We start from the raw sequence: 27,796 nt of genomic DNA, 5'->3' as shown, positions 1-27,796 counted from the left end.
TCAGTCATCTGGGCCTGAATTAGGAGTGTTGGTGGACATGGAGAGAGGAGGGTGAATGGAAGAGATATCAAAAAGATAAAGTCCACCGGGACTGAGGTGTAACTGACTGGACACGAAGGAGTCAGGATGTCTGGTTTGGACATATGGGTGTGTCCTTCACTGACAGGGGAGCACAGAAGAAGATGGCTTGTCAGAGGGTGACGAGTCCAGTGTTGGACACAAAGCATGCTGAGAGAATGTTTTCCACATACACAGAGCTCCCTGTCTATTCGAATGAGCCAGACTTGAGTATCCACCACCTAAACGGAAGATTGCCACAGCAGACCCAACAAACAACCATGTCATGTGGGCAGCTTTTGAGCTTTAAAAGCAGCCACTCAGTTGTAAAACAGGTATTGGGAAAATACACCTATTTTTGTCATACCTTAGGAAACTAGGTGTTTTAGAGAAGAGAGGGAGTCCACAGAGGGGAACAGGATGGTGTCTTGCAGCAAGTGTTTTTGAGAAGGGGTTCTACAGTCTGGGTGGTGGGGATGAGGGTGGTTCACAAATGTTCTGAGAGCAGACAAAATATATCTCTTGCTTCCTAAGTATGGTGTTAGAGACTGAAAAAGCCCAGAGTACTCCCAAGTCCTAGAGTAGCACATGAACAATGGAGTAGGAATGCATGAGAAATTCTGTAGGCAGCTTCACAAAGACCCTTCAGCTTCAGAGACTCAAGCATAGTGCAGGGAACGACACATGCTATTCTATCTCCAAGGGTGGTAGAAGAGACCTTGGAGCTAGAGTTGGGCCTGGAGAAGCCTGGAGTCCAGCAATTTGGGTACCATTACAAATGGCTAGTTATCCCTCAGTTCTCAGCTTTAATGTCTTTCTCAGGGGCATCTACTCTGCAGCCTGGCTGAGGTCCAGCCTCCCATCATATACTTCTGGGGCCCTGTACTCCCCCTTGTCAAAGGATAATTTTCAGAGCATGGCTCTCATATAAATGTGAAATGAAGGACACCCTGCATGGTGGCACATGCCTGCAATCCCAGGTACTGGGGATGCTAAGGCAAGAGGATCACTTGATGCCAAGGAGTTCAAGACCAGCCTGGGCAACACAGCAAGACTCCATCACTAAAAATATATTTAAAAAAAAAGAAAGAAAGAAATCAAGAAGTAAATCAAACAGGGGAAGAAGACTATCAAAAATAGCCAGGCAGATTATAAAATAATCATATAAAACAATACAGTTGACCCTCAAACAACATGTGTTTCAACTGTGCAGGTCCACTAATACATGGCTTCTTTTCAACCAGACACAAATTGAAAATACAGTATTCATGGGAGGCACAACCTGTGTATACTGAGGGCCAACTTTTGGTATATGCAATTTCCGCAGGGCTAACTGCAGGACTTGAATATGCATGGATTTGACTATATGCAAGTGACCCTGGAACCAATCTCCTTGCATATACCAATGTATAATTGTAATGATAAATTTATAGTTTTTTTAAAAACTGTATTTTTTAAACAATCCTTAAAACTGAAAAATATTATTGTCGGAATTAAAATCGGTAAATAGTTGAAGAGAGAATTACAGTAGGAAAATAGATATAGAGACATTTCTCCAAATACAGCATGAGACAAGAAGATGGAAAACAGGAGGTTTAGGAACACAGAGGAGAGAACTAACAGATTGTATTTGGATAGGGTCCCATCAAGAAACAGAATTTATCTGAGATTGTTCAAATAAAGAGACTTTAGTAAAGGAAATAATTACAGAGGTGTGGGGATAGTTACAGAGACCAATAATAGATGTTGAGGCACTGTATTAGTCTGTTCTCACAATGCTATAAAGAACTACCTGAGACTGGGTAATTTATAAAGAAAAGTGGTTTGATTGGCTCATAGTTCTACAGGCAGTACAGGAAGCATGGCTGGAGAGGCCTCAGGAAACTTACAATCATGGTAGAAGGTGAAGGTGAAGCAAGCACATCTTCATATGGCCAGCAGGAGAGAGAGAGAGCAAAAAGGGAGTTGCTACACACTTTTAAGCGAGATATCATGAGAACTCTGTCATGAGAGAGCACTAGGGGGATGGTCTAAACCATTAGAAACTACCCCCATGATCCAATCACCTCCCACCAGACCCCATCTCCAATATTGGAGGAATACAATTCAACATAATATTTGGGTGGGGACATGGAATCAAGCCATATCAGGCACCTAGAGACTTAGCAATAGTGGGAAACCATTACCACCTGTAGGGTTGAGAAGACAAAGTTGGAAAATACTGTCAGCAGAGCCCAGTGAGAGTTGTAACTGTGGACTATCGCCAGGGACATGGCAGTGAAGCAGGGAGAGCATGAAAAAATACCATCTTCTCTCTCTGCCTCCAATTTCCTGCTAGTGTTTTTCATTGGCTAAACGCAATTGGAAGCCAGAAGGTAAGGGAATCTGAGTAATGCAGTCTCTAAGTCATGCAAGAAGCCGGCATCCAAAACCATAGAGCAGGGCACAGAAGTCATAGATCTGAGGGCAAATGGAGATTCACTATCTTGTCCTTGATCATGGATTCAAGATTTCCAGTCCTGGAGGTATATACATACTGGCTGGAGTTCTAAACACTTGGAAGATTTTCTTTTCCAACTATTTTTCAGTGACACTCATGACTGGGGCTGTCACAGTGTGGCAATTCATTTCTATCTGGTGCCTATATATTGTTCAGAACCATCAATAAATGAGGCCTCAGTTTTTTCTTTCTCTGTCGACTGGCCATAGGGAAATGCCTACGATGCTACAGGTGCGGTCTGAGGGAAAGGCAGCAGTAGATATCTCAGCCTCGACTCATGCCTTCAGGAACTGTTTGAATTTGACACTGTATATACCATACCACCTCCACGTGCTGACAGAGTGCTGTTGTGCACACCCAGTTCATGATGTGACCCACCGCGCCCAGCCAATTTTTTAAAATTTTTTGAGGCCAGGAACAGCAGCTCCTGCCTGTAATCCCAGCATTTTGGGAAGCCGAAGCAGGAGGGTCTCTTGAACCTAGGAGGTCAAGACCTGCCTGGGCGATATAGGGAGACCCCGTATCTACAAAAAATTTAAAAATTAGCAGGGTGTGGTGGTGTGCACCTGTAGTACCAGCTACTTGGAAGGCTGGGGTGGGAAGATTACCTGAACTGGGAGGTGAAGCTTTCAGTGAGTGGAGATCATATCACTGCACTCCCATCTAGGTGAGAGACCTTGCATCAAAAAAAAAAAAAAAAAAAAAAAATTGAACTCCTGGGCTCAAGCAATCTTCCTGTCTTGGCCTCCCAAAGCACTGGGACTTTTACAGGCACCACCAGTTATTACAGGACCCAAAAGCAGCTGTGCACTGGACCACTCTGCATTGTGTTCGGTAAGGCGTGTCTGTGTATAGATACAAGAATGCTGAGGAACAGCACTGAAGAGTGACCTAAACAGCAATCACCAACTGCTGGTGTTTGGCTTTGTTCCTCATATGAAAGGATTCGAAGCCCAGGGAGGAGGCTGGTTGAATGAAAAATATTTGCTTGGCACGATAGTTGCTATTTCTAGATCAGTTCAGGGAACTATGGGAGCCTCTCACAAGTATGAAAAATCCAAGCATTCAGATGGAAGTGAGGGCTCTTATCTTCCAGCTTGGGCTGTACCAGGGCTACAAGGACATACAATGCTAAGTAAATTAAAAACCAAAATCTCCTCAAAACCATTTATTTCAAAAAAGTTCTGGAGATGGACGCTGGTGACGGTTGCACAGCAATGTGAACGTGCTTAATGTCACTGAACTGTGCACTTAAAAATGGTTAGGATGGTCAAGGTTTATGTTATATATATTTTACAAGTAAAAACTTTTTTCATCTCAGCCTGAACTCAACACTAGCTGACAGACGTTTTGATTTCTTTGACCATCAAGGAATCTTGGCCAAGGGCAGTGGCTCACATCCGTAATCCCAGCACTTTGGGAGGTCGAGGTGGGCGGATCGCTTGATTCCAGGTGTTTGAGATCAGCCTGGACAACACGACGAAACCCTGTTTCTAGTAAAAATACAAAAATTAACCAGGCTCAAGCCACGATCATGCACCATTGCACTCCAGCCTAGGCGACAAAGCAAGACCCTGTCTCTAAAGAAAAAAAAAGAAAGAAATCTCAGCAGGCTGAGATGGAACTCATTCTTCTCAAGAAGAACATGGCAAGCCATTATACAGAGGGGCCACAGTCTGGAAAGCAGGGGATGCTTACAGACATATAAGCTGTTTCCAATGTTTTGCTCTTGGTACTCATGGTTCCACTATTTACATCAACCTTTTGAGAAACAGATCTATACACTGTCTTCTATTTCCCTCCTTTGCTACAGAATGAATCTACTTGTAATCTACCAAAAATGTATCCTGTCACATTTCCCCAGCTGCTGGTTTAAAAATAAATATCCTGGATTTAAAGCCAATTGTGTCTAGCAGGTGCCACCAACCAAGTGAGGATTTCACTGTTCACAGGCATTTGAGACGCACCAGCAGCTGGCGGTTCTCACTGCTCTTCATCTGGAGGCAACCATATATGGATAAGTCATTCAGTCTCTTAGGTAGGAGAACTGAGGCCAATCTCCCCACTTTTAGGACTGTGAAACTGTTCTGTATATACAATAATGGTGGATATGCATCACTATACATTTGTCTATATCCACAGAATGTACAACACCAAGAGTGAACTCTACTGTAAACTATGGACTCTGAGTGACAATGATGCATCGAATAGGTTCATCAGTTGTAATAAACGCACTGCTCTGGTGCAGAATGTTGATGATGGAGGAGACAGGGGTACATGGGAATCTCTGTACCTTCCATTCAATTTTGCTAAAACCACTCTAAAAAATAAAATTAAAGAAAAAAAAGAAGCTCCCCTCTTTCCCCCGTTTTACCATTTATTTATGCTTTGTGAAATGGAGTCTCACTCTTGTCTCCCAGGCTGGAGTGCAGTGATCTCAGCTCAATGCAACCTCCAACTCCTGGGTTCAAGAGCTTCTCCTGCTTCAGCCTCCTGAGAAGGTGGGATTACAGGTGCATGACACCACGCCCAGCTAATTTTTGTATTTTTAGTAGAGATGGGGTTTCACCATGTTGGCCAGGATGGTCTCGAACTCCTGAACTCAAGTGATCTACCATACCTGGCTCCCAGTGTTCGTTTTTAAATAAACAACTATGTTTAATTCACATGCTAAAACAGGCACCTAGAGAATAGTTTCAACTAAAAAGATTAATGAACCCACTTCGCATTGAGTTAGCTGGTTGTTTTCTGCCACCCAGGTGTCCCTGCCTGGTCCACAGTGGACCAAGGATCCCTGCATTTGCCTCTAGCAACACCCAACACTGTATGAAGGGCTGAGGGGATCGGACAGTTCATGTCACTGACGTCCTCCCACTGGTATTTCCAATGCAAAGCCAGTCCTCAAATCAAGTTCACTGGCTTGGACTGAGATACATGGGAAGTGGGGGTGGCGGGGGAGGAGAACCACACAGGTGCCAGGCAATGAGTAAGATTATCCCAGCAACTTCTCCATGCAGAGAGAAATGTCTGCAGCTGCAACAGTATTTCTACTCCAGCCTTCTAGACTCCACGTAGTTTGCCTTTGTTTGAATGTTTCCATGTATCTGAAATAACCAGAAATCATTTTTATTATTATATATTACTCCAGTTTATTAAATAAATGAAACAAGGCTTATGTCACATATTCCAACAATGTTTAAATAAAGAGCTTGAAATATAAAGGCTTATGAAAACTTCATACTCTATATAATGCGTACTATTTCTAGCACATGAATAAATATAAAGGACAGGAGCCACTTTTTATATTACGAATCCACAACATTAAGTATCAATGATTACACAAATCCATAAGCACACAAACAAAAAAAAACCCATTGGTTATAAAAACTAGAATTCCTTTTGGCATATTTAAGAATACCCAAAGGTGGGGAGGGACTTACAGCCAGACCCCTGAAAACAAGGGGACCAAGTCTCCCGATTCCTTAAGTTGTTTCTTGGTTAGAAGCTTCAACAATTGCATTAACTCTTCCAAAAAAACACAAAAAGCAGGTTAAGATCCCGTTCAATAAGGCACTTAACAAATCTACACTGAAGAAATACTATGCTTTTATCTTAAATCATGCTTAAGTTTCACCATGAGGTTTGAATTTCCTTCCACCTTGGTAGGAACATGTACGTAATTTGAATAAACTGGTAATAATGAATACTGTCTGACATTCACTCTTTACATGGTCTGCAGAATGAATTTGCTTCTACTGTTTTAAAAATTGTATGCACATTTGAAAAAATAAAATTTTTCTACATTAAAACAAGAGTGGTTCAAGAAAAGCAATCTTTAAACTCAGAGATCTCAACAGTGAAAGCCTCTCTATAGAAAGTCTTTGTGAAATCAATGGAATGTTTTGGAAAGAAGAAAAAATCCTAAGGTGTAGTTTAGAACCAGGAGCAAGGCCTGAATGAGCTCTGGGGTCCTCTGCTGCCCTCTAGGGTTGCCCAGGGAGAGGTGGACTTTCATCTGAGTCTAAGCAATTAACAGGTCACCCTACCCAACCCCTCCCTTCTTTTATCCTCTCTTTTTGATGACTTTGTCTTAGCTCTCACTGTTGGAAATAATATTCAAAGGGACCATTCATTCATAAGGAAAGCAAGGGAAAAATGCCTGGGAGGAAAAATTATCTGATCCCCCACAAAACCCTGCATTCCTTCTATTCTGTCTCAACGAAGAGACTGGCCAAACTGGGAATTTGGCCGCACTACTGTGGAAGGAGAATGCCCTGGAGCCCCAGCTAGCATGTATTTAATGTTGTTCTCAAAGGGGGAACCAAAGGGACCCAAATAAATATGTTCCCTGTCCTGTGGCTGCCTTCCGGAAGTGGAAGTTCTTGGGGTTCTCACAGTCATCTTTTGTTTTGAAAAGAGTAAGATGAAAGAAGGAAGAGGGCTCTTTCTCTGAAGCAGGTTAGAGAAAAGAATAAGAAAATAGAAAAAGAAAAAAAAGAAGAGGGAGAATGATTTATTGTGTCTATAGAAGGAAAGAAAAAGGGAAAATATTACATGCCACCTATCAGAAACTAGCTAAATAGATGCACTAAAGAAATCATTGTTAAAATTTCAAGCAGGTATTTTCCATCCAAACTAAACAGGAAGTCCAAGGCAGGCACAGCACAAACTGAAGTAAAAAGTGGAAAGCTGGAGAAATCAACTCTTTGATTCACTACCAACATTTTGCTAAGGAAAATGTACTAAAGCCTGAACTTATACAGTGTTCTTTCTTTAATAAGACCTTAACAAAGGGCTTCATTCACAATTACCATGAGAAGCCCAGGATAACACACTCCTCTTCTACATAGACTGTTTAGAGCTGTTCCACAGCATGATGTAAACACACTCACATTTCAAGTCAAGTAGCAGCAGCTACTTTTTGTTCTTCATTTGACCCTCTACATCAACAGATGTTATTATCCCCATTTTATACATTGGGAAATACATATTTTTTTTTTTTTGCTAAAAATCATAAAGCTAATTACTAACATTACCTAAGACAGAACCTAAGCTGCTTGAAAACACCTCCCGCCAATACAGACCTTGCAACCTTCAAAGCCAACACATAACACCACCATGAATTTAGAGATTATTACTTTGTAACAATTTCTCACAAATGTCAAGTCTTCAAAAGCTTAAAATCACTTATTATAAGTGGAAGATCCTACCAAAATAGGAAATTATAAAGCAGTGCGATATTCCTAGGATCCATTTCCTGCACCGTTTATACTTGGGGTTGAACAGTCCAGGTCTCCATAAATGAAATTTCTTCAGCTGACAAGGAGCAAAAGTTCCCAGAAATTCAGAAACCATAATATCTTCTCGGAGGCTCCATTCCATGGTTCCGATGAGCTTTTCTAGAGCAGTCTGATGTTCTCAGTCATGAGGTGAGATGCATCAGGAGCTACTCTCCCTGAATAAAACAATACAGAGCTCCTGATTTTCTTGCAAGTTTTCTTTAGCAAGAAACATGCATTTCATATATTATCTTTGATGTTGAAGGGTGCTCCAACGGTAAAGACTAGTGTTTGGATGTTAGTCTATGCCATTAAACGTTTGATGAAGAGCATCCAATGCCAACACACAGCAATCTGAACTAACCCAATCTTCATCAGTTGCTCACATCCCAGAATCTGTGATGAGCCAAGCAGTGAGAAGCAGAGTGAAACACAGGAAGCTTTGCTGTTTCAGAAGTTACCATTTTCAGAAAGATGTCTCATGCAGCCTTGACTTGTCACAAATCCAATTTCTTCAACTGCTCGTATGTCACAAAGAACTGTGGTTATGGGTTAAGGATGACACAGAAAATGCCCTCTTCACAACTCCAGTGCATAACAACAGACTTACAAATGACACACTTAATAACAAATAGGTACAGGCAGACCCACGCTATGGACATGATTAAATAAAAGGGGTTCCATCCTTAACCACATCAAACTATCTGCCCATAAGCCTTCCAAGGTCAGCTTGGAACAGAAAGATCACAGCTGAGATATGTAAATCCCGTGACATCATCCTCTTCTGAGATGGCATCTACACTGATTAGTTTTTGTGGCTTTACTATGGTGGAAAAACTTTCCAGCACGGTAAGCTTTTGAGAGAGAGAGAGAGAGAGAGACAGTTAGCAAGTCCTGGGAAGCTCTCCTGAAAGGCTTCCACTACGCAGCCTTCCTTAGGAGGCGGGAGCCGATAAAGAGCAACAAGAGACGGCGAAAGCCAGCATTCCTGCTTCACCATTCTGCCCTTCCATGTCTCATGGGCGTGGTGGCTCATGCCTGTAATCCTAGCACTTTGGGAGGCCAAGGGGCGGGTCACTTGAGGTCAGGAGTTTGAGACCAGCCTGGCCAACATGGTGAAACCCCATCTCTACTAAAAATACAAAAATTAGCCAGGCATGGTCGTATGTGCCTATAATCCCAGCTACTCAGGAGGCTGAGGCAGGAGAATTGCTAGAACCCAGGAGGCGGAGATGGCAGTGACCCGAGATTATGCCACTGCACTCCAGTCTGCGTGACAGAGTAAAGACTCAGTCTCAAAAACAAAAAAAAAGTTACCTGCCTTTCCTTTCCTTCCTCCCACTGTGGCACACAGGAAGCGTGCTGGCCTGCCAAACAGTTCCGGAGCTAATTCCTGTTTATCTTCAGGCACTCTCTAAGACAGGCATTCTAAGACATCATTGCCAACCACATCCTTCCCAAGGTGGCTAGGGCTATAAAGTCAATCCTTCTCTCTCTCTCTCTCTCTCTGAAATCATAAATATCCTCAGCTTCTAGAACAGAGTCTAACTAAACATTTTTAGTAGTATCATTACTTTTGAATAATATCACCATCAAAGCAAGATTCAGTGTCTAGCACAGAGATTTTACACTTCCTAAAAAAGAAACTAAGTAGTGACTTCCTAGCATCAGAGGAACTCAAAAGAATCAGAACCTACTTCTAAATTGTAATTAATAACATGAGAGTTTATACAAATGGTATTCTTTAGCTATATCTTTTTCTAGATCTATTGCAACGGAAAAGGATACAATGATATTCCAAGGACCAAGTCTCAACCAATTTGGCCAAAAGCCTTTATAGAGAGCAAAAAACCCTTCATTCTTCCATGTCTGTTAAAAGAAAAAAAAAAGTTAACTTCCAACTTTCTAATTATGCCAAAAGCATCACTAATTAGCGGCCAGGCCGGGCACAGTGGCTTTCGCCTGTAATCCCAGCACTTTGGGAGGCCGAGGCAGGCGGATCATGGGGTCAGGAGATCAAGACCATCTTGGCTGACACAGTGAAACCCTGTCTCTACTAAAAATACAAAAACCAATTAGCCGGGCGTGGTGGCGGGCGCTCGTAGTCCCAGCTACTTGGGAGGCTGAGGCAGGAGAATGGCATGAACCTGGGAGGTAGAGCTTGCAGTGAGCCAAGATCATGCCACTGCACTCCAGCCTGGGTGAAAAAGCAAGACTCTGTCTCAAAAAAAAAAAAAAATAATAATAATAATAATAATCATCATCAGTGGCCAGACTGATTTGTTTTTCTTAAAAATAAAATCCTGTTTGGAAGTACTACCTATGAAATCTTTGCTCTTTAGAGGCTTCTGTGTGGGTGGAAGACTAAGGCTCCATGCCCAACAACCCCAAAGAAGATTGAATGAACTCCACACAAAACAGATAAACAGTGTTGAATGAGTAACAAATGAGATTTAATTCCAATTAGGGATTTTTGCTTCCGTGTCATGTGGGCTCCTGAACAGGTCAGAAATGAAGCAACAGTGGTAGAGATATCATTCAGAGTACCACTATTTCCCAAGTTGTCGGGTGGATGAATATGGTAAGTGTCTTTGCTTTACTAAGGCAACACCTGAAGGGTAAAATGTGCTGGTGTCATGTCGGAAAACAGGAACCACAAAAGTGGCCCCTGTAGCCATAAAAAAGAAATCACCTTCCTTGCAGCAACATGGATGGAGCTGCAGGCCATTATCCTGAGCAAACTAACGCAGAAAAAGAAAATCAAAAACCACATGTTCTCACTTTTAAGTGGGAGCTAAACAATGGGTATATATGGACATAAAGATAGAAATAACAGACACTGGGGACTCCTAAAGGGGAGACGCTAGAGTTGAAAAATTATCTATCTGGTGTAATGCTCACTATTTGGGTAATGGGTACATTAGAAGCCCAATCTCCACCACTACGCATGTGCCCATGTAACAAACATGGACATGTATCCCCTGAATCTAAAATACATTGAAACTTGAAAATAAATAAATAAATACCACCTAAAAAAAAAAAAAAGTGGCTCCTAATCTGACCACTGGCAATCTAGTGAGGGAGACAGTTGAAAACTTTCACCCACTCATAAAACAGTAGGCCCAATTATTTAAACTGAGAACTAAAGTAAGATTGATGTGTTCCTTTAAGAAGAGATGTCTGAATGAGGGATATTCATACTAGTTTGACCCAAAAGGAAGAAAGTATATTTTGGAAGGAGACCCAGTTCTTCTATAATCACAGGAAATATTATTATTTTCTCACCTTTCACAGGAGAATGGAGGTATAAAGAAAACAACATTATATTTATAAACGTTAAGCACACTATGGCAAAAATGGTCTCCTATATGTACATCTCAGGGCTTTAAAGCATCATTCATCTTAGTTTTAGTAGCTCTCATAATTCAGTTACCTCTTAGATCAAAAAATATATATAATTCACAATCCTGCAGAGACAGACATTTGCTCTTACCTGTAACAAGCAATCCAGGGTTCCCGTGTAGCCAGAGCATCTGCCATCTCGAAGGACTCTCTGATTCATCATACGTGTCCTCACAACATCAACAGGGTTTGAGGCCAGGGCCCCTGCCAGACCACAGGTGAAGCTTGAGCTATAAAGACACCATTGGAAAAAAAAAAAGTTAACCACCACTGAGCTACAACCACCATCGAAGGCAGAAAACAGCTTCTGCCCAAACTATGGGGTTTTCTTGTTTGTGGTTTTTGTGTTTGTTTGTTTTTGAGACAAAATCACGCTCTGTTGCCCAGGCTGGAGTGCAATGGTGTGACCTTGGCTCACTGCAGCCTCTGCCTCCCAAGTTCAGGCGATTCTCCTGCCTCAGCCTCCCAAGTAGCTGGATTTCAGGCACACTCTACCACACCCAGCTAATTTTTTTCGTATTTTTAGTAGAGATGGGGTTTCGCCATGTTGGCCAGGCTGATCTCGGACTCCTGATCTCAAGTGATCTGCCCACCTTAGTCTCCCAAAGTGTTCAGATTACAGGCATGAGCCACCATGCCCAGCCCCAAAACTATGTTAAACTAACATATATCAACATGAAACATATCAAGAAGGGCCATATCTAGAGCTTGATAAACTGCTTAAATATTAGCACCGATTATACTAGCTGATAAATCCCAGCCACAGCTAAGAATACCTGACATTCTAGAATGTCAAAGGATCATAAAACAAAGGAAATCCTCCAAGGATGAGGTTTTCCATCTATTTACCTGTAAGTGGACATCAGAGTAATTCTAGCCATATCATAATTAAATCGTTTCCTAGACATCAAAGAAAAAGATCTCCCTACTATAATGCCCCTCAAAGGTCTCAGGTTCTCCTATATTTTCAGTCCCACAAGACTACCATGGACCATACTTTATATCGATTAATTCAGAGCAAGGTTTCCCAGCCTCAGCACTAGCTGTATCCCTGGCCTCTCCCCACTAGATGTCAGTAGTATTCCCCCTGGTTGTGACAATCAGAACAGTCTCCACACATTGCCCACCAATGAATTATATATGATTTTTTATATATATATGTATGTATGATAATATGTATGTATGATATATCCATACAATGTAATAATCTGCAGCTATTAAAAATAAACGAAGACCAGGCCTGCAATGGCTGACACCTGTAATCCCAGCACTTTGGGAGGCTGAGGCAGGTGGGTGACTTAAGTCTAGGAGTTCCAGACCAGCCTGGGTGACATGGCAAAACCTCAGCTCTACAAAAAATACAAAAATTAGCCAGGTGTGGTGGCTTGCGCCTGCAGTCCCAGCTACTTGGAAGGCTGAGGTAGTAGGATCACTTGAGCCCAGGAGGTAGAGGCTGCAGTGAGCCGAGATCACACCATTGCACTCTAGCCTGGGTAACACAGTGACACCCTGTCTCAAATAAATAAATAAAGTCTGTAAGTACTGACATAAAGTCTGTAAGCACTCAAAGATATTTGGAATATGTTGTCAAATCATATTTTATTTTAGAGACAGGGTCTTTCTCTGTTCCACAGGCTAGAACTCAGTGGCCCAATCAAGGCTCACTGCAGCCTCTACTTCCTGAGCTCAAGCAATCCTCCTGCCTCAGTCTCCCATGTTGCTGGGACCATAGCCATGCACCACCATGCCCAGCTAAGTTTTTAATTTTTTGTAGAAATGGGGCCTCATTTTGTCGCCCAAGCTGGTCTTGAATTCCTAGGCTCAACTGATCCTCCTGCCTCGGCCTCCCAAAGTCCTGGGATTACAGGCGTGAACTACTATGCCCAGCCTGTTGTTAAATTTTAAAAAGCAAATAAAAGAGTGTAAAACATGATCTTATCTGTGCAATAAAGTTCATATAATACACTTTTGTAGACAATGTTTGCATACACACAGAAAACGCCTGGAAGATACTTATCAAACTGTTAACAATAGCTGCCTACGTGCAGGAATAAGGACTTTTACTTGGTCCTGCCTCACTTCTGCACTGCAACTTTTCAAATACGAGAATATAATACTTTTATAATAAACTTGCTTTAGAATTTCTATAAATTTGTGCCAAATTTCCACCCTAAACTCATGCATACCTAAAAGATTAATTTTTTAAAAATCCATACACATACAGGAAGTGGGTATACACAGTGTCTCCCATCAGGCCCGAGAGAATAAGATGCTTCTTGGTGATGTCATAGACCGGCAGCTCCACACCAACAACAATAGCAGCCCTCTGCGCAGTAAGGGACACACCCTGGGTAAAAACATTAACAATAAAAATGATTCTGATTTGCCTCTGTAAAACAAGCCTTGCAAATGTGCAAAGGTTCTTATAATGCATAAACTATGATCAATTTTTATCTTTTCCTCTGGGGAGGCAGAAATGTAGAGTGACAGAGTGGAAAAAATCACAGGGCAAGAACTCAAAAACTCTGAAGTCTAATTCTGATGCTGGCATGAACTATCTGACCTTGGGCCAGACTTTGGCCAGGACTAGTCACCTCTCAGAGCCTCCGGTTTCCTTGTATGAACAGAGAGATCGCACTGGATCTATGGGCTATTCTATGAACTGACAAGTCATTAGAATACTAGGAAATAACACTGTGCACCGCATGCATGCCTAATAACAGACTTCAGTTACAAGCCATGAAATCGTATGGATCAAAACACCCAATGGAACTGTAACCTAAACTACTTCTCCACAAGAATTAAAAAAAAAAACAGCAAACGACCAAACGACGACAAAAAAAGTGCTTATCCGTCACACAACATGTTATTCATAAATTATTCAAAGGGAACTTTAAAAATCCTGACATAGGCCAGGTGTGGTGGCTCACAACTGTAATCCCAGCACTTTGGGAGGCCAAGGCAGGCGGATCACCTGAGGTCGGGAGTTTGAGAACAGCCTGACCAACATGGGGAAACCCTGTCTCTACTAAAAATACAAAAATTAGCCGGGTGTGGTGGCACACGCCTGTAATCCCAGTTACTCAGGAGGCTGAGGCAGAAGAATTGCTTGAACCCAGGAGGTGGAGGTTGCAGTGAGCCAAGATCGAGCCACTGCACTCCAGTCTGGGCAACAGGGTGAGACTCCATCTCCAAAAAAAAAAAAAAAAAGACATATTCCTTATATTCCCATTTATAGATAGGAAAATAAAGAAAGATATTTGCATGGGCAGAAGATGCCACTCTTCTTCCCTTACTTCATTACGACACTTGGATTAAAATTAAGTGATAGAAATAGAACAAATAAATTCAAAAAAGGAAGAAAGAACTAAATAAATCCGTTGGATCCATCCTTCTGGCTTACCTTCCACAGCCCTCTTGTCCCCTCTTGCTGGTAAATGTTCATGAAGTTGCCTATCATCCCTCCTTGAATGGTGCTGCTTTGCGCTTGCATCCGAATCTAGAGATTATTTTAAAGACCAACATCAGAAAGAAACTACCACAATCCCAGCCCCAACCAATGGATACCTCTGACAGTCAGTCAGTCAGTCAGTTGCTAAACAACCATTAGCAGGGAAAAAACTGTCATATAAATACTGCTATGATGCTACCTTAAAATGACTAAAAATTTTTTCTTAGGAACTCTGAGATCTCCAAAAAGCATCTAGGAGAGTCCAGAGTCCTACGCACAGCAGTTCATTAAGTGCCAAAAAAGAAATTGATTTTGTGAAAAACGTCTTTCTAGAAGGATAGAAAACAGCATACTTCCCTACTACTATATAGGTGAGAGAAAAGTTAATTACAAAGGTTTAATAAAATTAATGAGTTATCCAGCGTACTTGGCAGCATTAAGCATAGACAAGCATAGTTCTTAAATTAGCTGCTCCCAGCCACTACAGTCTCCAACCAGCTGAACCAAAGGTATGCAGGCGAGCTGGCCAAGGGAGAGCCACATGATACCTGTCACACTCTGTTACACTTTAATTAGTGGAATCCACATGACCAAGATTCCAACATAAACATAATGTTTAATGTAGCTCTTTGCATTTTTAAGAATGAAAACAGATTTTTTACTAAAAAATGTGTACCTTATTTTTGTTTACAGAGCAAATACATTACCACTAACTTTTAAAGGAACTGTTATTGCCACACTAACATGGGAAAATAAACCAAGATACAGGAACTACCTTCCCAGAAGGCCTAAGATATAATTAAGAAATTAATAAGAGGGTGAATATTTTTCTCTAGCTCTCTTACCCCACTACTGGTAAACTTATGGCAAAGGTACCTTGCATTTCTTCCTTACCCATGCGGTCCCTTTGCTACAATGCATGTATAACTGTAGTGTACCCAGAACACTGCAGATGGCTGTAATGCTTGTCAGAATTCCCTATTAGATTGAAGGCTCTCTGAGGGCAGGGTCCTTGTCTTACTCATTTTTGGATTCTAACCATGGCATATACCAACTGGTACAAGATAGAAGCATAGAATACTAGTTAAATAGTGGGGCAGAAAAAGAAAAGAGGGGAGATAGGAAAGGAATACTCAGTAGGAGTTCAAAAATAAGTCATACTGAATTTTTATTTTATTTAATTAGTTACTTCCTTGCTTTATTCCAAAAAGGAATTAAGAAGTTATAATATCCCTAGTATTTTCAATAAGGTCACCTAATGTGTTACGTAATCTAATTGTAGTAATTAAATTTTTTCATCTGTATTTCCTGAATTAAATTTAACAAAGAAGATGCAGGCGGGGCATGGTGGCTCACGCCTGTAATCCCAGCACTTTGGGAGGCTAAGGCTGGTGGATCACGAGGTCAGGAGTTCAAGATCAGCCTGGCCAAGACAGTGAAACCCCATCTCTACTAAAAATACAAAAATTAGCTGGGCACGGTGGCAGGCGCCTGTAATGCCAGCTACTCAGGAGGCTGAGGCAGGAGAATCGTTTGAACCCAGGGGGGGGAGGTTGCAGTGAGCTGACATCGTGCCACTGCACTCCAGCCTGGGCGACAGAGTGAGACTCCATCTTAAAAAAAAAAAAAAAGATGGATTCAAAAATAGTCATTAATGAGCAGCCTAGATTTGTGCAAAACTTGCAGTCCATCTATATTTAATGAACCAATAAAACAAAGAAGATTTTCCATGAAAAACGAAAATCAAATGCAGGCCAAGCCTAAATTATTTTTTCTCCTCAGTCACCAAAACCTGTCTCCAAAATGAGCTCTACTTTTGAGTTCATCTGTATCAGCGGGAAACCCACCTTGTGGACATTGAAAAGTTAGGGTCTTCATGGCACTTAAATTATAAACAGATTCACATATACACAGATGCTACATTCACAGATTCCATTACCTGAATGTTGTTCTCAATAAGAAAATGTGGAATGTGCCTATAAGATATAGATAGCACAGCTTACTTTCAAAACATCAGTTGGATTAGCAATGGTTGAAGATATGACTCCAGAGAGAATTCCACATATCACATTTATCAGTAGAGTTTCATCTGTAAACAATGACATGTTATTTGACTCTACATATTTACAGAGTTCTTCCTGTGAGAAACTCAACTTATTTACACATTACTTGTTCACCTTATGATTTAAAAACGTATGCTTCAGGCTGGGCACCGTGGCTCACATCTGTAATCCCAGCACTTTGGGATACCAAGGTGGGTGGATCACTTGAGGTCAGGAGTTTGAGACCAGCCTGTCCAACATGGTGAAACCCCGTCTCTACTAAAAATACAAAAATTAGCTGGATGTGGTGGCAGCTGCCTGTAATCCCAGCTACTTGGAGGCTGAGGCAGGAGAATCACTTAAACACGGGAGGTGCAGGTTGCAGTGAACCGAGACCACACCACTATACCCCAGCCTGGGCAACAGACCAAGATGCCATCTCAAAAAAAAAAAAGTATGCTTCATGAATCCAGTAATTTTAAAAGGATTAGAAATTTCACTAATGAAGGAATTTTGCTTTGCAAACTTTCTTGATATCTAAATGTGAGTTTATTTTTTTTCTTTTGAGACAGGGTCTCACTCTGTTATCTAGGCTGGAGTACAGTGGCACAATTACAGCTCACTGCAGCCTCGACCTCCTGAACTCAGGTGATCCTCCCATCTCAGCCTCCCCAATAGCTGGGACTACAGGCGTGCACTTCCACACCTGGCTAATATTTTGTATTTTTCGTAGGGATGGTGTTTCACCATGTTGCCCAGGCTGGTCTGGAGCTGCTGGGCTCAAGTGATCCACCGCCTCAGCCTCCCCAAAGCACTGGGATTACAGGCATGAGCCACTGCACCCGGCCCCAATTCACATTTATGTATAAATTCAGACCATCGTAATTCAGATGAGCTATGTCTGTTAGGACAATAATTCCTATGAGATAACATGACGACTTATTTGGCACAGAAAGTTTTTATAGCACATCATATGTATTTAGTTTGAAATATCCTGAAGTATTTCCAAAGCATCTTAGCTCTTGTTTGCCACTCTCACATAATAGTGTCTGGTACTCAACCCATTGTGAAAAGAGATGAAGACAGGCAGTTCTATGGATTAAAACAAAGCCACAGAACCAAAAAGCTGCAGAGTATTAGCATTCAGTGTTGTTAATATTAAGAAATGTATTCACTGTTTTCCTGAAAAATAGATGACAATTCATATGATTTTAGCAAATTTTAAGTTGGATGGAATGGTCACAACACATCCCCTGGTCTAGGCATTTTGGAGATGGGAACAACTAATTAAAATGGTTGCAGAGATGGTTCCTTTTCATCATTTCTCCCCTCAATTGAGCTGACAACCAACTTGCTTTCAGCACAATTAACTAAGACTTTACACCCAGAGTTCTTGTAGCAGTAGGAAAGTCACAAATAAGCTGAAGAAAACCTGCTCCAGAACCACTTGAATAGAAAGACAAAAAACCCACCTCCCGTCCACAGCGGGAAAACAGATTCCCCACTCACCTTCCGGGCGTTCAACGAACAGTCGCTTCAAGCTCTGGTAAGCGCCTATCTTGATCGTGCCATAGGATGCCTGCCGTAACATCGCGGGGGCAATCCTGTTAAATCAATGTACAAAGGGACAAAAGCAATCTAAAAATCACTTAACATGGGCTGGGCAACCCACATGCAGAGTGCCATCCATAATTAAACTACGTTCTCTAAAACAATTTTTTTTATTTTTCGAGACAGAGTTTTGCTCTGTCACCCATTGCACTCATTGCATTGAGTGTAATGGTATGATCTCAGTGCACTGCAAGCTCTGCCTCCTGGGTTCAAGGGATTCTTCTGCCTCAGCCTACCGAGTAGCTGGGAATACAGGCACCTGACATCACACCTGGCTAATTTTTGTATTTTTAGTAGAGACAGGGTTTCACCATGTTGGTCAGGCTGGTCTCAAACTCCTGACCTCAGGTGTTGGCCTCCCAAACCTGAGGCTGGCCTCCGCACCCAGCCTCTAAAATGATTTCTTAAAATTCAGAATCCAACAAAAACACAGGTGGGGCCAGGCGCAGTGGCTCATGCCTGTAATCCCAGCACTTTGGGAGGCCAAGGCAGGCGGAACACGAGGCCAGGAGATTGAGACCATCTTGGCTAACACTATGAAACCCCGTCTCTACTAAAAAAACAAAAAATTAGCCAGGCGTGGTGGCAGGCACTTGTAGTCCCAGCTACTTGGGAGGCTGAGGCAGTAGAATGGTGGGAACCCGGGAGACGGAGCTTGCAGTGAGCCGAGATTGCACCGCTGCCCTCCAGCGTGGGTGACAGAGCAAGACTCCGTCTCAAAAAAAACCAAAACCAAACAAACAAACAAACAAAAAACACACAGGTGGGTCCAGATAAATCTGTGCAAATTATTAGCTCACTAAGTGAAAGTCTGGCCCCTCATATTTATTCTCAATGAAAATGTAAGTGAACAAGTTCAAGACGGAATCAGGAAAAACAAGCCTTCTTTCCTCCTTCCAATATGCCTGTCCTATTATCCTCTCCAAACCACAACCACAGTGTGGCATCGACACTCCCCAGCTCTCTTTCTGCAATTCCCCAATTCCTTCTTGAATTGCAGTCAGGGTTTCTGCTGCCCTTACCCTCAAAACTCCGCTCATCAAGGTGACCAACTGACACTTTTGTTGCTAAGTTAAAATGGGGCTTTTCAAGTAGGATCTTGTATAGGCTCTTTGCAGTGTGTGCCACAGTTTACCCTTTGTCCTACTTGTAGCTGTCTCCTCCCTGTTCTGCTGTAGCATTACCCCCTCCCACTTCTTTTCTTTTCTCTACAGCATCCTACCTGTGTCTGCTCGTGTTCCCCAGAATTCTATCCTATGCTTCTTCTCTCCTTACTGTATATGCTTCCTGTGTGAGCTCATCTACTCTCAAGGCTTCAACTACCATCTAAAGACTGGCCGGGCATGGTGGCTCATGCCTGTAATCCCAGCACTTTGGGAAGCCAAGGCAGGCAGTTCACTTCAGCTCAGGAGTTTGAGACCAGCCTGGGCAACATGGCAAAATCCCGTCTCTATAAAAAATATAAAAGTAGCGCCAGACACGGTTGCTCACACCTGTAATCCCAGCATTTTGGGAGGCCGAGACCAGCAGATTACTTGAGGTCAGGAGTTTAAGACCAGCCTAGCCAACATGGTAAAACCCCATCTCTACTAAAAATACAAAAAATTGGCCGATTGTCGTAGCTGGTGCCTGTAATCCCAGCTACTCGGGAGGCTGAGGCAGGAGAATTGCTTGAACCTGGGAGGCAGAGGTTGCAGTGAGCCTGGGCAACCAAGTGAAACTCCGTCTAAAAAAAAATTGTGTGTGTGTGTGTGCGCGTGTGTGTGTGTGCGCGCGCACAGCTAGGTGCAGTGGCTTGTTGTGCCTATAGTTCCAGCTACGTAGGGAGCTGCAATGAGAGGATCACTTGAGCCTGGGAGGTAGAGGCTGCTGTAAGCCATTTTGTGCCACTGCACTCCAGCCCGGGGCAACAAAGCAAGATCCTGTCTCAAAATAAATAAATGAAAAATAAAATAAAAGACTGATGACTCCAAATCCATGCTTCCAACACAGATCCAAAGACATATTTCCAATCTTCCTAGAGTCTCAATTTAGATGTCCTGTGTATACCTTCAGATAGGGTGCCACACTGAACTACTTCTCTTCCTTCTCCAATCATCTTTCCTCTTGTGTTTCCTAGACCAGGGCATGGAACCTCCAGCTACACACTGGCAAAAACCACCAATTGAGACATTAGCCTCGGCTCCTCCTTCTCTTCTACCCACTTCATGTATGGAAACCTCATATTAGGTCACGTAGTGCTATTAATCCTACACCCTAAATAGTTTTCTAGCCTGTTTTCTTTCTCCTCATCCCCGAAACCAATTCAGATCCTCATCTAGTCTTCCTACATGACAGCCCTGCTTCTAGTGCTGTCTCTAATTCTTTCTCTCCATGGCAGGCAGGTGATGTTTACAATGTAAGCTGATCAGGTCCATCCTTCTTAAACCCTTTCAGTGACTTCTGTCTACCATAGATATAGCAAACTCAAATGCTGACAGGTACCAAGAAAGCAGATGCCAAGAGTGAATGATCCAGGCTGGGTCGAACTGCACACACATATACTATGTGGTTGACAGAGGTTTTGTAAACCAGAGACAGTATCCTTCACCCCAGCTACCACTGTCATAACCGAACAAATGTGGGCCTAATGTTGATTTCTCTCAAGAAGATGGAGTCCCAGATTTTTACGTGCGATTTCTCATTTTTTAAATATTGGCTCCGTTAAAAAACAAAAACGTTTGGGGATTGGTGGATCCATGGCACGGCTATGGGTCACCAGTTTGTGGTGTGGTATACTGGAGAAAACTAAGAGGCTTAGCACGGCATGAGGCTGTCCATGTTCTGTTCCTGTAGGTATTCTGATATAGGTCTCACTCACTTTCCTATCCAGTGCCTACAGAATACTGTTCATTAAATACTGAAAGACTGGAAAGTAGTTCATGGCAACTCTTATCGACATCATATAATTTTCATTATGGCAAAAACCTCCTTAATTCAGAATATCTAAGAAAAAGTGCTATGGGGGAAAAAGTGCTATTTTCAAAGAGTAAAAAACTGAACAGAATGTTTTTAAGCAAACAGAATTTTTTATTGTTGTCTGTCTGTACTTGAATATAGTAAAAGTTTCACCAAAACATTTGCTACATAATATATATACTTAGAAATTAGAGTTGAAATTAAAAGTGAAAAATCTATCATGCTCTTTTCAAACATACCTCAAACTGTTTACTTGTGATCTGTGCAGTCTTGGTCTGAAGTCTACCCATGTGAAACAGTGAACAGGGACACAGAAACGCATGAAGGCCTACTCACCCCGAGTAGAGTGCTTTCAGTCCTTCTTCTCTGCCTATCCTCACTAATGCGTGCAACATTCCTCGATATCTAATTTCTTTAAATTTTGCATCATTCATCTGGCCTTGAATCTGGAGCCGTGTCTTGGTTAAATCAATTGGAAATGTACCTTAAAAATTTAAAAAGAAATTCACTTAATAAAAAGAAATTCCACTAACTAAAGGATACGTCGTGATATATTACTGAGGGAACAGTCAGACTATAATGTGAACTAAGAAAGTGATTAAGAAATGGCACTTTGCAATCTTGTTTATATTTTTAAAAATTGAGGAATCAAAAGATTAATAAAACCCAAAAAATGCATAGATATATTTTCCTTTATCTTTTTATTTATACCTCATCTTATTCTACATAGGATTTGGGTAGGCGGCATTGTTGTAGAAAGCAGATACACAGTATGATTTACCTAAACAGGAAATCCACTGAAAAACATAAGTTACTATTCTGTATATAATTGAAGGTTAAAGTTAGGTTGAATGTGAACAAAGAGGTAAAAAATTTCATTTTCTAAAGCGGTTTTTCCACGTGGGAGAGTGTTTTATAGTCTAAAATTAATCTGGGCCAGGCGCAGTGGCTCAGGCCTGTAATCCCAGCACTTTGGGAGGCTGAGGTGGGCGGATCACCTGAGGTCAGGAGTTCGAGACCAACCTGGCCAACATGGTGAAACCCAGTCTCTACTAAAAATACAAAAATTAGCTGGGTATGGTGGCAGGCACCTGTAAGCCCAGCTACTCAGGAGGCTGAGGCAGGAGAATCGCTTAAACCTAGGAGGCAGAGGTTGCAGTGAGCCAAGATCACGCCACTGTACTCCAGACTGGGTGACAAAGAGAGACTCTGTCTCTAAAATAAAATAAAATAAATCTGATAATGCAAATAAATATGTTAAATACTTTACCTAACAAATAGTCCACCCAAATATATAAAACCCATCCTCAGACAGTAACCTTGATTCACAGTGTCAAGGAGAAAGCCCACCAGCCCAGAGAGCCTAAGCTGGTGAGTGGGTGGTTACCACGGCTCATCCAGCTTACCCCTTGGTCTCAATTCCCCCCAGCCCCACAGGGGTAGTATTCTGTCCTTGGACAGCAGTGACTGAGCCCTGGAAGCAATGATGTGTCCAACCCAGCACAGGGCATTGAACAGTTGCTCAATCAGTGTTTGTGGAATGAATGATTCCAGAGAATAAACAAACAGGGTCTGATGTGGAACCCAACCGATGAGGAAGTCACAAATGGGAACTAGATAATGTGCATCATCAGAAAGTGACTAGACAACTACAGTCCATCTTATCTGGCTCAGGGAATACCCTTGAGCTTCTCAAACCTCTTTACAGCCAAACAGGTTAACAGGGGCAAAGCTGGGGAAAGGACAAAGAAAACAGACAGACACAATCCAAAAATGATTCATAAAACTTGTGTTTGGGGCCGAGCACGGTGGCTCACGCCTGTAATCCCAGCACTTTGGGAGGCCGAGGCAGGTGGATCTCTTGAGCTTGGGAGTCAAGACCATCCTGGGCAACATGGCAAAACTCCATCTCTAATAAAAATACAAGAATTAGCCAGGCATGGTGGTGCACATCTGTAGTCTCCCCTACTCGGGAGACTCAGGTGGGAGAACCGCTTGAACACAGGAGGCAGAGGCTGGAGTGAGCCGAGATCAGATGACTGCACTCCAGCCTCAGCAACAGCACCAGACCCTGTTTCGAAACAAAAAATTTTAAAAAACTTGTGTTTGGTCAACAGGATCAACTTTCTCTCCACTAAACTTTGAACCCTCAACTGCTAATAGCAGCCAAAATGACTATTTTGCCTTAAAAAGCATTACCAAAAGAAAACTTTTTTTTTTTTGAGACTGGGTTTCATTCTGTCACCGAGGCTGGCGTGCAGTGGTGCACACGTGGCTCACCGCAGCCTCGACCTCCTGAACTTAAGCAATCCTCCCACCTCTGCCTCCCGAATAGCGGGGACCACAGGCCTGTGCCACCACATCTGTCTAACTGATTTTTTTAATAGAGATGGGGTTTCACTCTGCTGCCCAGGCTGGTCTAGAACTCCTGGACTCAAGGGATTCCCCTGCCTCAGCCTCCTAAAGTGCTGAGATTATAGGCGTGAGCCACCACACCCAGCTAAAAGACACTTTGAATTCTGAGACAAACATTTCATCATCTCACATTCTACACTTGAACCACATTCACATCAAACACCATCACGCACAGCAGGCTATGTGACGCACCACCCTCAGGTCCTTACCGCACTCAGCTGTGATGGAGGCCAGTCCCCCGTACACAAACGGCTTCCAGTTGAGGGCTGACATTCTCACACTGTCTCTTCTTTGATTTACAGAAACATCGCCTCCAACGCAGTTTTTCCTGGACACAACAGTAAGATATTATAAAGCTGTAACTTCTCACACAGGCAGTGTCTTCTCCAAACTCTTCCCCTAGGTTTTATGTGGAGAGTGCTATCACCAAAACCCCCTGTAGCAATTCCCAAGGGAAGCCTCCCCTTAATAAAGCAAAGCACCCCTATTTCCTAAACCTCAAGTCAGCAATTTCCAATCTTACTTTATCAGTGGTCTTAATTTTTACTGTGACCTCAAGAAGTAATCAGCTACTTTGGTAACTTGGTATGCGTGCTATGCTATGTATTCAGTGTAGTGCAGCGGAAGCTGTTTTCTGAAAGTCTATTTTATCTTAAATCTATTCTTCATACAATAAGTGTTTGCAGCGGGCATGATGGCTCACACCTGCAATCCCAGCATTTTGGGAGGCCAAGGTAGGAGAACTGTTTCAGCCCAGGAGGTCAAGACCAGCCCGGGCAACACAGTGAGACCCTGCGTGTAAAAAAAAAAAAAAAAAAAAAAGTATTTGCTATTCATTCACCGCTATCTTAGTGAGTCCTTATTGGGGGGACATCACATCCCTCGGGTGCACTGCAGCAGAAAAATGTTGCACACTTGCGTCATAAGGTAAACTGTCAATTACTTAAAATTACAAGCTACCTCTTTTATTTATTTATTTTTTTAAGACAGAGTCTCACCCTGTCACGAAGACTAGAGTGTAGTGGCACAAACATGGCTCACTGCAGCCTCCACCTCCCAGGCTCACGTGATCCTCCCACCTCAGCTTCCCAAGTAGCTGGGACCACAGGCACACACCACCATGCCCGCCTAATTATTTTATTTTTTGTAGACTGGTCTTGAACTCCTGGACTCAAGTAATTTTGCAGCCCTGGCCTCCCAAAGTGCTGGGAATAAAGGTGAGAGCCACCACGCCCAGCCACCACAGGCTACTTGTAACCTATATTCTATAAATATCGGCTCACTTCTCTCAGCCTTATGACGTTACCAGCTGTGAGGCAGCTTGGCATGAGGAAAGAGGTTGACTCTGCGGTCAGAGCCACCCCACACCCTTCCTCGAGAAGTTCCTGCTCACCTGAGTCTCGGTTTTTTCTTCACCAACACCATCACCACAGCAGACGACACAACCAATTAGGGGTACAGCCATACTTTTATTCACTAAGTTAAATAAATGTCAGGCTGTAGGCCTATTGTGGAGATTAAGCCGTATATATTTCAAAGACACTCACAAATGCTGCCCTCCATCTTCCTTTTCCGTAATAAGACCTTGCTCCCTGTGATGTGTACTCTCGTGCCACAGCTCAGGTCCTTCACATTCATGTCATGTTCTGCAGTTGTATGCAATTAGAGCTGGTAAATGTGGCCTCATGCCCATTAACAGGAGACTCATACGACTAATACACTTTTGTATATATACTATCAACTATAGCTACTGTTGGTTTAAAGCAAAATTTCTAACTTTTCAGTCATTATTGGCAGGCAATATGCCCAACATGTTTACTTTGCCTGTGTTTAGGAATTTCCCAAGTCTCCTTTTCCCAGGAGAGGGCTACCACAAGTCACCACTGCCCAGAATATGTTTCCAACGCTAGGACCCCCCCCCATAGAGCACCTTGAATAAACCTATTAATCATTATTCCTTGTTGATGGATACTAACCAAATTCATAGCAGTTACAAATGAGTAAAATAGAAGGTTCTGTAAGAACGAAACATGAAAACCACTATGTTTTTAGGTATTTCAGTACCAAAGAGCAAGCCCTTTCCCAAAAGACTCCTATCAGCTCCCTATTATCCTTGAAAATATTTAGTAACTGCACTTAAGTAAATCCTAGCCTTGTTAAATTGGTAACTCATATAATAATTAAGACTGTAAGTTAGAGACTGTAAGAACCTATTAATAATAAATCCAATAATTCATTTACCATCCAGTACTAACTTCCTCAACTCATTCTTAGACTTAGCTGATTGCCGATTAAAAAGCAAAACGAAGGCAGGTGTAGTGGCACACATCCGTAGTCCCTGAAATCTGTAGTCTTGAGCGTAGGAGTTCAAGACTAGCCTGGGCAACAGGGTCAGACTCCATCTTTTTTTTTTTTTTTTTTGAGACAAAGTCTCACTCTTGTCCCCCAGGCTGGAATGCAATGGCGCAATCTCAGCTCACTGCAACCTCCACCAGGTTCGAGTGATTCCCCTGCCTCAGCCACCCAAGTAGCTGGGATCACAGGCATGTGCCACCACACCCAGCTAATTTTGTATTTTAATAGAGAAGGGATGTTGCCATGTTGGCCAGACTGGTCTCGAACTCCTGACCTCAGGTAATCCACCTGCGTTGGCCTCCCAAAGTGCTAGGATTATAGGCGTGAGCCACCGTGCCTGGCCAGCTAGTTAAGTTTTAATGAGATCTGGCTACTTTTTCCTCTGTCGGTTTTGATATTAAGTTTTCAGTTGGTTAGGTTAAAATCCAGAGGCTCTCAGTTAATACTAATATGCAAATACTCAACTAGAGCTAAAAAATGTGATGGAATTGCTTCTTCATAGTTTTGAAACAAATGGGATGAATCACGTGCCCATTCATTCAGAAGTACCACTAATAAAACTTTTCTACCAATTAGTGTCCAATCCCGGATCAGCATCCTATAAGCAAGTACTTCTATTCAATTATGATTTTTTAAAGTTAGCTAGTCAGGAGGCAAAAGAACTTTTTGGCCTTTCTCTTTTCCTTTCCAAAAGCTAGGACTAGATCTCTAAGCAGTTAATATTACTGGAACTTATCAAGTCAATGTTTGCTGAGTAAAAGAACAATTTGGCTTAAATATGAACCAGAGAGCCGCAGTAGATGGGCAAACATCCAAATAAGGAAAAGGGGGCGGGCGCGGTGGCTCATGTCAGTAATCCTAGCACTTTGGGAGGCCGAGGTGGGCTATCACCTGAGGTCAGGAGTTCAACACCACCCGGCCAACATGACAAACCCAGTCTCTGATAAAAATACAAAACTCAGGCAGGCATGGTGGCAGGTGCCTGTAATTCTAGCTACTCAGGAGGCGGAGATAGAAGAATCACTTCAAACTGGGAGGCGGAAGTTGCAGTGAGCCAAGATCTCAACACTGCATTCCAGCCTGGGCAACAAAAGTGAAACTTTGTCTCAAAACACACACACACACACACACACACACACACACACACGAAAATGGTTCTAGTTAGGACTGGAATAAGTAAGTAGATGTCCACCAAGTTGTACCGGCCACAGCAAGCTGTGACAGGGCTATAGTTATCTTAGGTTGAAATCTCTGTTCAGTAAACTAACCCATTTCTTTGTTTTGGAGCTCTTTCTGAAGGGAAGTCTCCTGAAACACTTCCTTAAATTCCAAACACAGTTGTTTGGAAAAATCCCAAGTGATTCTACAGAAGTCCCAAGGCTGCCAAGCCAAGACAGTCAGAGAGATTAATGTGTCCTTAGCTGTCAATAGTGTCTGGGCAGCAACTCGGGGAAGGAATTACAACTCTGCAGAAATTCCAGTGTCGGGCAGTGGCTGTACACTTACTTTACACTCCTCTTACAGCCATGTTCTCTAAGCCACGCTAAAACCCAGTAATTCCTTCCTTCTCCTTGCTGCATTATGAACATACTACTAACACTAGCAGTCATCCCTGAATACCTGCTGTCAGGCATTGCTATACATTTTCCTCACAATCTTGTGAAAGAGGTATCATTATTTACATCTCACAACTGAGCAAACAGCCTCAGAGAAGAAAAGTAACTTT

At 42.4% G+C, this 27,796-nt stretch overlaps 1 protein-coding gene across 3 annotated transcripts in view; it reads right to left on the bottom strand.

Annotated features, from left to right (window-relative positions):
* Positions 1–5,680: 5,680 nt before the first annotated feature.
* Positions 5,681–27,796, bottom strand: part of SLC25A30 (solute carrier family 25 member 30) — a 92,781-nt gene continuing 70,665 nt past the window's right edge. For 2 of the 3 annotated variants that reach the window (XM_073013914.1, XM_007960329.3), the window contains exons 2-10: positions 23,925–24,043; positions 21,637–21,784; positions 18,241–18,335; positions 16,693–16,778; positions 14,642–14,737; positions 13,461–13,585; positions 11,330–11,468; positions 9,625–9,705; positions 5,681–8,375 (exon numbers count right to left, since the gene is read on the bottom strand). In XM_073013914.1, the coding sequence (XP_072870015.1) occupies positions 8,334–8,375; positions 9,625–9,705; positions 11,330–11,468; positions 13,461–13,585; positions 14,642–14,737; positions 16,693–16,778; positions 18,241–18,335; positions 21,637–21,784; positions 23,925–23,988 (876 nt within the window). In that variant the 5' untranslated portion in view covers positions 23,989–24,043 and the 3' untranslated portion in view covers positions 5,681–8,333. The remainder of the gene's footprint in view (positions 8,376–9,624; positions 9,706–11,329; positions 11,469–13,460; positions 13,586–14,641; positions 14,738–16,692; positions 16,779–18,240; positions 18,336–21,636; positions 21,785–23,924; positions 24,044–27,796) is intronic. The other variant, XM_073013915.1, reaches the window with a different exon arrangement.

Source organism: Chlorocebus sabaeus, chromosome 3 (genome assembly GCF_047675955.1).
Source record: "Chlorocebus sabaeus isolate Y175 chromosome 3, mChlSab1.0.hap1, whole genome shotgun sequence".
NCBI classification, from domain to species: domain Eukaryota; kingdom Metazoa; phylum Chordata; class Mammalia; order Primates; family Cercopithecidae; genus Chlorocebus; species Chlorocebus sabaeus.
This window is presented reverse-complemented; position numbering and strand designations above follow the sequence as displayed.